The sequence below is a fragment of the Montipora foliosa genome, chromosome 2, assembly GCF_036669935.1.
Source record: "Montipora foliosa isolate CH-2021 chromosome 2, ASM3666993v2, whole genome shotgun sequence".
NCBI lineage: Eukaryota > Metazoa > Cnidaria > Anthozoa > Scleractinia > Acroporidae > Montipora > Montipora foliosa.
In genome coordinates, this window is record NC_090870.1 from 15,508,137 (window position 1) to 15,518,136 (window position 10,000).

The 10,000-nt window shown below is 41.8% G+C and overlaps 1 protein-coding gene across 2 annotated transcripts in view; it reads right to left on the reverse strand.

Moving 5' to 3' along the window:
• Positions 1-8,473: 8,473 nt before the first annotated feature.
• The window catches only part of LOC137992541 (peroxidasin-like), a 95,283-nt gene continuing 93,756 nt past the window's right edge, over positions 8,474-10,000 (reverse strand). For both annotated transcript variants that reach the window (XM_068837913.1, XM_068837914.1), the window contains one exon: positions 8,474-8,814. In XM_068837913.1, the coding sequence (XP_068694014.1) occupies positions 8,781-8,814 (34 nt within the window). In that variant the 3' untranslated portion in view covers positions 8,474-8,780. The remainder of the gene's footprint in view (positions 8,815-10,000) is intronic.

Below are 10,000 nucleotides of genomic sequence, written 5' to 3' on the forward strand. Positions count from 1 at the left end.
CTAGACAAGAAATCTGCATACATATTTTGCTTGCCAGGAATGAATTCAATCGTCAATTGTAGGCAGCCTCCCCCATTAAGGTGATCAAAGGCTAGTGATCTGTGAAGAGTGTGAAATTCCGCCTCAATAAATACTGATGGAATTTGCTTACACCAAAAACGATTTCTAGGGGCTCACGTTCAATTTGGGAGTAGTTCTCTTCTTCACTAGTAAGTATCCTTGAAGCGTATGCAACAGGTAGTTATGAATCATTCGGTCCCGGTTGAAGTACTGGGGATGCGTCACACTATAAAATCTATGTAGAAGCCGGATCATAGCGTCGTAGAAGAGAATCGGGGCACAAAGTGGCTTTACGGTTATTCAAAGCTTCTTGTTCCATTTTTCCCCATTTACAGGGTATTTCTTTACAAAGTAACTGGTATAAGGATGACGCAATTCTTGCAAAATCTGGGACAAATTTGCGAAGTAAGTTTACACTTCCAGGAAGGACTGCAGTTCCGGTACATTGGTGGGTGCGTCTGCCTCTCTGATGGTTTTTACTCTCTCAGCTGAAATAGTCGTGCCCAGGTAGACAACTTGGTGTAGCATGAAATGGAACTTGTTGGGGTTCAACTTGAGTCCACATTCCTGTAATCGCTGTAACACACGATGAAGATTCTCCAGGTGGATTTCATCTGTTTCCCCAGAGATCGTTATGTCGTCAATACAAACACAACAACCTGGAAGGCCTTTCGACACGTTTTCAATTGTGCGTTAAAAAATGGATACGGCACCTGTGACTCCGTAAAGTCAGGCGCTTGTGTTGGTATAGACCCTGATGAGTGTTGATGGTGGCGTACTCCCTACTTTCGGGTGTAAGCTCGAGTTGATGGTACGCCTGGGATATATCAATTTTGGTAAAACGCTTTCCACCCAACCACTTGCATAACAGTTCCTCAAGGCTTGGCAGGCTACCCTCGTTTCCAAAAAAATGACGTCATGAGGCAAATTGCAAGAAAAAAGAAGACTATTAGCAGCCAGGGAAAGCAAAAAAGGAATTTCTACCTTTAAAACAAATTTGCAGCAGATGAGGCTTTGTGTAGGTCTTGATTACCCTTTTATCGCAAAATCACGTTTTACGGCAGTGGTTTTTCTCGCCAATGGAGGTGCGGCTTTCCCGGCGTATTCAATCGAACATTCCGTAATCAAACTCATTGGAACTCCAATCAGTCGATTGAGTTCCATCAGCTTCGGTAGTCGAACATAATCGAACATAATCGAAAGTTCGATAATCGAATACTTCAACAATCGAACCAGTTTCATCTGGTATGAATCAAGCTGTTGAGGTCAAATGGATGAGTTACGTGTTGGCTTCAATTCAAACAAGAGTACGCGAAACCCGGCGTACCTATTCTCCGAATCTAAAGCGTTATTCCGAGTGTACGTTCAAGTTGGTTCAAGTTAAGCTCCCAACAGATCTTCACGTTTTTCTTCTTTAAGTTTGAGTACTGTAAATTCGTTTCTAATCTTATTTTGTGGGCTATAAAGTTGAAAAGGTGCTATAGAGTGTTTTCACATAATGTCACGGCTGTCATGTTGGTGTCCCTAAACAATGGAACGGTGGCCATGTTTGTGTACCCAACTAATCCTAAGGGGAATTGAGCTCTATTTTCATGCAAACATTTTCTTTTGTTGCGGTGGAAAAACAAGGTTACACGACCCATGTATGATCTCGGAGCACAGCACCACAGCCTGATGGAATATGATGTGAGTCGATTTTGGTGAGGGAGGAAAACCGGAGTACCCGGAGAAAAACCCTTCGGAGTCAAGTTGAGATCGACTGAAACTCAGCCCATACGATCTCGGGGCCAAGAATTGAGCCCCGGTCGCAGAGGTGGAAGGCACAGTTGATAACCACTAAGCCATCCTGACTCCCCCTGACTTGATCATTTGGAGCCCCGATTCAAACAAAAATTTGCTAGTGTTTTTAAAAAGACTTTGAAAGTGCTTGAAACCTCAAACCATTGGCGGAAACATCCCCCAAAAAGTTTTCCCTTACCGAGGTTACCGAGAAAAGACAAAATAGGAACAGGAGAAAATTCACAAAAAATTGATACGTTTTCAAAACAACAGGAGACAGCGCTAACTAACGCTCACAACAGGAAGCCACAGTAACACATTTAGTCTAACAATGACGTAGTCAGTTGCTTGCCGTCCTTGTTGCTAAAGATGCCTATTATCGAAAAACCTAAAAAACAATACCGAGAAAAAATTCCCGCTACACCCATCGTTTTATCCAAAATTCCCATCAGCATTGCAACACTCCCTTTGCCTCAAGAACCAGGAGCGCATGCATGCATGTTGGAAATATCACGAGAATCCACAAGGAAGCAGGATGTCAAAAAACTTACAAAGCGAGAATCCCTTTGGTAGCACGATTGCGGTGTAATGTACCAGTCAAATCGAGGCTTCAACATCCCCCCACCCCTGGGCAAACCGGGGGGGGGGGGGGAATTTGATCATACACCCACCCCTGGGGTGGGGTATTTGATGACCATTTAGAGGGGATGGGGAATTTGATCATTGATCAATAGCCTCGATTTCATGTTATGTTTCCACATGGGTTGATAAATCATGGGGAGACAAACTTTGATGAATTCAAAGGAAAAGATTGTGAATTCCTGGCGGTTTGGTTGAAAACCAAAGGTCTACACAAGCTTTGTTCCGTATTTGAAGGTATTAAGAACCATTTTTTATTATCTTTGAATAAATAAATATATTAAGGATAATAATTCAATACACGTCGCCTGATACGATTATAAAGGTCAATTGCTTTGACTGAACCGGTGTATTTATGAATATTTGAAAACATTTGCGACTATTGATATGTAGTGTGTAAAATCAATAATGGAATGAGTGTATGGAATGTATTCAAGTGTTGTTGCATGAAACACCGTAAAACCTATGCATTCATATTCCCAGAATCTTTTCATTAGCTTTTTATAATATTAGATGCGAAGCATTTGCCATATTTACTTCAATAACTGTTCCTGTGAAACTTGAGATTCCTTGTGCTGAAAACAGTAATCTGGTAATGTCACCCACGTGCACTCGTTCATCTAAGCTCAATTTAAAATATTCACAGGAGTCAAACAACCAAACCATCACTTAATAATCAATTTTCAGAAAATGTAGCTAAATTAAAGCGACTCATAAACAAATCAGTTAAGTCAATGACCCTCGCTGGAGTTTGCCGAGTTAGAACTCATGGTGATATACTGTGACATTTGTTGAAGAGGGATCTAACGAAGCTGCCTCAAGTATTCTTTTGTCTCAGTGGAGGACATCAACGAGTTGTTTTCTTGAGTATTTTGGGGGGCTTGGGCGATTAAAACTTCCAGCTGATGAGCTTCTGGAGAGAACTTCGCTGTGGTTAAGGAGTAGAGATGCCGAATTTTTGCAGCCCGTGTTTGTAAAAGAAGAGAGTTAGAATTTATTTCGAGATTTAGAGTTACAATGAAATAGAATATTTACCTTTTAATGTTCCCACAACCAGAATCATCCTAGAGAGACTAAAGACAGTACTGGACAAGACATTTCGTGATGAACAGGCAGGCCTCCGGCGTATATGAAATCAGTTGGTTAGAGCGTCGCACCGGTATCGCGAGGTCACGGGTTCAAACCCCGTTGAAGTCCTGAAATTTTCAGACTTCTTTACGCAATTGCAAAAATTGCGTTCATAACTGCGAGGATCATAGCTTCACTTGATTTCATATCCGCAGTTCATATATGATCCATTTCATATATCATTTCATGTCTAGCGCCTATATACTTACATGGCTTGCATTTCATTAAATAGCTACCATCTTGAATTACTCTGAGCGACCGCCACTTTGAATAAATTGTCCCAAGCATCTGTCACATACTACTATTGGACCACATGACCTCCTGATCACTGTCAGGTACGGTACGGCCACCTCTCACGATCATCAGGACTTGTCAAGACAATCTTCCAAGGAACAGTACAGGGAGGTAGAAAGAGAGGCAGACAGAGAAAGAGGTGGGAAGACAACATCTCGGAGTAGACTGGCTTGAGAGAGAAAATCAATGATAGCGAGAGCTGGTTGCTAGATCATACGCTGTAACCCTACGGTCATCCAGACTACGGGATAAGTAAAGCTTTACCGAAGCTTTTTATTTTCTTGGCCAAAAAGTTTTCGATCTCTATTACCGCTTCTGACAAAAATGTGGATTAAACGAGACTTACTGTAAGTCAAAGGATGTGGTACGAGAGAGTTGGAAGCGCATGAGTCAATTAAGGCGTTAAGGCCTAATTTACAAATAATGTCCTCAAGGTCAAGTAAATCCAGCAATAATGTTAAATATGTATGAACAGGGTGGGGTAGAAAAACAGGCTTAAGGTGAGCATACCACTCACGGCTGATGACTCAGAATCCAGATCAACCTTCGTCTTCCAGGTGTCGTTTGATCCTTAATCGTATTTCGTCATCAGCCATGATCTTGAGTGAGTGGTACGAGATTTCAGAGCTGTCACTGAGGCATTATGAAACTTTAAAAGACATAACCATAAACAGAACCACTGCTTTAATGTACGAACAACAAGGAACAATGATTCTTCACAACATGAACGGTGATATCTATAACATGCAGCGGCGTCACAAAGGTCTCGGGCTCGAATCCCGTTGGAGCCACCTGAATCTGAATTTAGGTGTCTATGAAAAGACAATTGCTTAAACTGTCCAGGTGAGAGCGAGGATCACTTCTAATCTACATTTATTTCATTCATAACATGCACTGCCATTCAATCATGAAGAGCAAGGTGAAAAAATTACTTTGAATCATATGACTTCAAGATGGCCTCTGCAAAATTATAATTGGTTTCAAAGGGTTTGTGGTAGTATTGCTGGAGCGTCGGCTTACTTGATCATCCTGTAGACAATATAATCTTTGATGCTAGTGTCATTTTCAACCATAATGGAGGCTGATGCAGCTCCATTACTATGGCCTTTAAACGTAGACACATCAATACCAGACAGGGCCGTAGCAAGCCTTTAGAAACTAGGGGACACAACGATTTTAAGTAGCTCACTGGTTTTGGGTCTGGGGCACCCATTGGACTGGTCTCTGTATCTTAGAACAAGAAAATTGTTCACCTGCAGAGACGTAATAGTAATTTTGTGGTAATTTTAGACTGTTTGCGTTGCCCTAGAGGCAAACACAGACTTCATCGGAAGGTCGTATTTGGAGAACGTCGCCGGTGGTTGTCTCCCACAAACAAATTGGCAACCTCTACTTTGTCCATACCATCCGCCACTTCCTTGTGGACATGCAGAAGCATGAAGTGGTTGAGCCCAGCCTGTCCTGTGGTCGAACGCAGGTAGGTCTTGACGCGCTTTAAGGTGGAGAAGGAGCACTCACTGACAGCGTTAGTAGCCGGCATGACATGCAGAAGCTTACCAAGTGTACAAATTTTACTAAGTAGGAGTTTGCGAGCGTTCCTAAGTGACTGAAAAAGAAGCCCAGCAGATCAGCAATGTCAAAACGTCGTACCCCATTGACTGCACCACATCCTGGGTTCTAGCTTGTACTGCTGCAGACCAGTGTCCCCGTACATGGCTATCACTTTCGCTAATTATTTTTTGTGTTTTGCGCCTGCTACTGCCTTCTGAAGAAGTTCCTGCATGCTTTGGTAGACTGTGAAGTCCTTCTGATTAAATCTAGTGCTAATACAGCCTATCGTCAGATCAATTGCTGAATAATACATCTGGCGGAAATGCTCCTTTGGAGTAGAAGGAAAGTAATGTGTGCCAGTGTGTCCTACTTCTTGCCGTATCAATGGTGGCTTCAGGTCTATCCCTAGATAGCATACATCCTCAGCTAGTCGCTGTCCTTGGGCTGTTGACATGGAGAAATCTTGCGAGGCAAGACTCAAATTGTCAGTATGCTCCAAAGTAGAATGAAATAGTAATCATGCCCTGAAACCCTTCACCTCAGTGTCTTTGCTCCGTAGGGTTATTCAAAAACTCTGCTAATGACTCTCCTCGTACAGTCTACCTTGTTGGGCAGAAATTGTGGACTCCTCTCGATTCACAAGGTGATTCGGCCCTAATTTTATCCAACTTCACGTTTATCTAGGGCGACGTTTTGACAAGTTTCGCAATTTCCCTTTCAGTCTCAAGAGAGTCTCACTCAGTACTGACTTAATTGCGTTAGCAACAGCAAAGTTTAGCCCATGTCCATAGCAATGGACATGCGTGCCCCTTGTGGGCCCTTTTTGGTTTAGCTGAACTTGAGATGCGGGATGTTATTCTAAGCCTTCATTTGTGGTGCAACGCTATTTATTTCCCCAGCTATGGTGACACACCATCGTAACATTGACCGTTTGCGTTTTCAATACGTTGAGGCACTTTAGTTGGAGCTGCTGCGATGTGGTGTGCGGTGGCTCTCTCCATGGGATACATGCCTATGAAGTCTTCATGAATTACGAAGTTTTCGTTAACCCAGCAAATGCACACAACTAATTGTTCTTTGTTGGAAATGTCCGCTGTCTCGTCTGCAATGACAACAACAACACTTTCTTGGGCGTGCTGATTACGCAATATCTCGCCGACATCGCCACTAATTTCTGCCGGTGTAGACCGCGGCCGCTTCTTGGTGTGAGGCACTGTTCTCGTGTTTACTAAAACCTTTTTATTTTCGGTTGCACTTTTCCAGTTATTGTAACAATCTCGAGTGAATGCTTGATATGCATTTGCTGAGGAGATCATGTTGCTTGCCGCTGCTTTGATACAGTTATGGCAAAATGCAGCATCCTTACGTTCACTGTAGTGAAGCCACGGAGTGCTATCAAACCACCCGGGCTGGAAGGACCTGTTTCTGTTGCCGTATGACTTGGAAGGAAATGACAAATTCCTTGGCTGATTTGGTTTGTTTCCTATTGGAGGTAAGAGGCAACGGGAAGCACGTGCTTCAACACAATCAACTGCAGCATAATGATCCTAGCTGCTTTCATAACTCTTGTCTGGTACTTCACTGCAGCACAACACTGTTTTGCAAAAATATTCTCATTCTCTACTTTCGCTTTAGTGTCTGGGAGCCTTACTCAGGACAAGAGGGGTTTTTGCTTGGATTGTCACGGTTTTTGTGAGGACATCATTGACATCAGATCATATAGCAAAGAACGGATAATGAGAGAAAATTATCAGACAGAACTGAATCCAGTACGAAGATAACGAGTCGTCTGAATGTCCAGACGTGTGCAGACTGCATTTGACACATCCAAAGCTGAAGCGTGGCCATAATTAAGCAGCACTTCCACTTGGGGTGAAGCCTAAAATCCTAGGGCAGGGAAGGGGTTTCCGTCATGGCTTGATGCGTGCAAGGCTAACAAGTATCAAGTATTAGTCCATAGGCAGAAAAATCTCTTATACCTCAATCGCAGTAGGGGTAGGGAAATCAGTTGTCTTTTTGGGCCAGGAAATATGGGTAAGCTTCGTTATGAAACGTTCGTGCATCTCTCATCTGAAGTCACTTCAATGGTGTTCCAAAGATCAGTTATACAGTGACACACACATTTTGACGTCATCTGTATCTATTACTGAACAGACGCACGGGCAACACGGCCGAACAACCCAAACGTTGTTAAACCGAGTCGAGCCAGTTAGAAGTTCACCCCACTGTTCTTGCTTATTATAAATATATCTAGCTGATCTTATGAAAACCAGGTCATCACCATACAAATGTATCTGTCTTCAAATTACTAAGTCAGTCAGTCAGCCATGGAATTAGCCAAAATCAAACAATTTTCTTTGATTGACGGAAAAACGAAAATCTCAGCCTGATGTTTGCCGCATATTAAATTTGTCTTATATAGCCGGTTCAACATAACTCTCTTGAATGCTAGAGCATTCAAGATTTATATTTTGCTACCTTGCAAGAAACTGAAAAAAACTCATGAGCTTTTCGTAGCTCGAAGAACTTTACTTATACTTCAAATAGGAAACTGCTAACACAGTCATAGACATAAAGCAAAAGCAAAATTGTCTTGTAAATCATGAGCTGCATATTTAATGCAATTTTTTTTTTGTTTTACATTTTCTGTTCGATTGATTTTCTGCGTTTAAATGTATAGCACCAAAATAATCTAAGGACAAGAACTCTGGATGCAAAAATGTTGAATACGTAGTTCACAATATTCTCGTAAGAAATTGTAAATGTGATTTCACATTGCCCCGTCTTCAGGCTTATAAACTTTACGCATCCACCAGAGTTAATAGAGTGGAATGGTTATGAAACCCGACAAATTTCTTTGTTGTGTGTTTTTCTTCTCTTTTTTGGCCTTCACCGAGCACAAAACACAATAGTTGTTTAATCCACACTGAGGAACTAACCAATAGGAACGTGGTGGTTACGTAATTCATGCATAGTGTATGAGTGCAAAACAAAAGACGGTCGTGGGACATTCCAACCTAAACTTGGCATCTTTCTTTGCTACTTTGATGTTTGCCGAGCTTCAAAACCAGTCCCCTCTATTAACTATGCATCCACTAACGGTCTGTACTAATTATTTTGTCATTATGACACAATGCTCTGTCAAAACATACACGTAGTAACTGATTTCACCCAGCGTTATGAGCAAAGCCAACTGCACGTTACAAGCCATGGCGTAACTAATAAAACTGCTTAAATTCGGATCCTCCCAAGTGATAGTGATTTTCTGCCTTCAAAACTTGAACTCGACGTAACGACAGTAAATCACTTTCTTCTTGCGTTTTTCGAGGTCACAGCATATTCCTTGCGGAGATCAAAGTCTTGCTGCCAGGAAACAAAAGGAGATGAAATTAGTCTAGCAATACAAAATGTATCATATATCACAGACAGCAGCTTTCCCTTTGAAGTTCGTGAAAGAAAACTTGGGTACAATAAGACAGAAATAATCCCGGTTATTGTTGGATGTTTTGGGGCTAGTATGGAACAGTTAGTAAAATATGTTGAGAAACTGATCTTCGCACTGCACTATAATGGTGGGTTATGATGGTACATCTGAATCAAAGGCAGATCAAGGCAATAAGTAGGGCTTAGGCCCGTGAACAAGGGTAATAGCCCACTTTCGATATATTAAAATTCAGTTCTAAACAAAAGGCATCATCTCGAGGCTCTGGGGAATAAATATAAGGATTTGTATGAGTTTATTCCCCAGAGCCTCGAGATGATGCCTTTTGTTTAGGAGTGCATTTTGATATATCGAAAGTGGGCTATTGTACATAGGTTCAATAATGCTAATGACAATAACAATAACAATCACCGTGACGACCATGATGACGATTTCCGGTTTTTTTTCTAAGAGCTGCGATTTGTAAACCACACGCAAAACATAGTAGGGAATGGAGAGGCAGCCTGCGAGCAGGCTCTCTCTCTTCGGTGGGAGAGAAGGAGAGCCTGCACGCATCCCTTTGAATTTTGAATGCCGCCTCCTGATGTCACGCTGAGAGAGCTGTCAAAAATTAGCCAATCAGCGCGCATCAGAAGTAAACATTGAAAAAAAAAACAGCAAACAGAAACCCACGCGTTGTGTATTTCAATTTGCCCGAGGCAGAAACTAAAAAAAACTGTAAAGGAAGGAAGCCTTCGCCAGAAAAGCCTAACAACTATTGCTGATGCTGTAAAGCGTAGCTGAATATTCAGTACGGTAATTCGTCGAAGTCCCTTCCGCGGAAAAAGTGTTTCGTTCGTCAGGGAAAAATTTAGCACACAAACTTCAAACGACGGGAATCGTAATAGAGACATTCGTTTTCCCTGACCGCATCTCCACTGTGTGAGACTCGTCGACCACAACTGCTGCCAAATTTCGGTAAAGCGAAGCGGAATTATCTTTTTAAATTTATTTTAATGAAATACAGACATTACAACTGCTACATCACACTTTAATACTAGACAGATATTCTAATACCTACACCATTTTATTTCAATTGTGGTTATAGATATGTATTTTACTAATTCA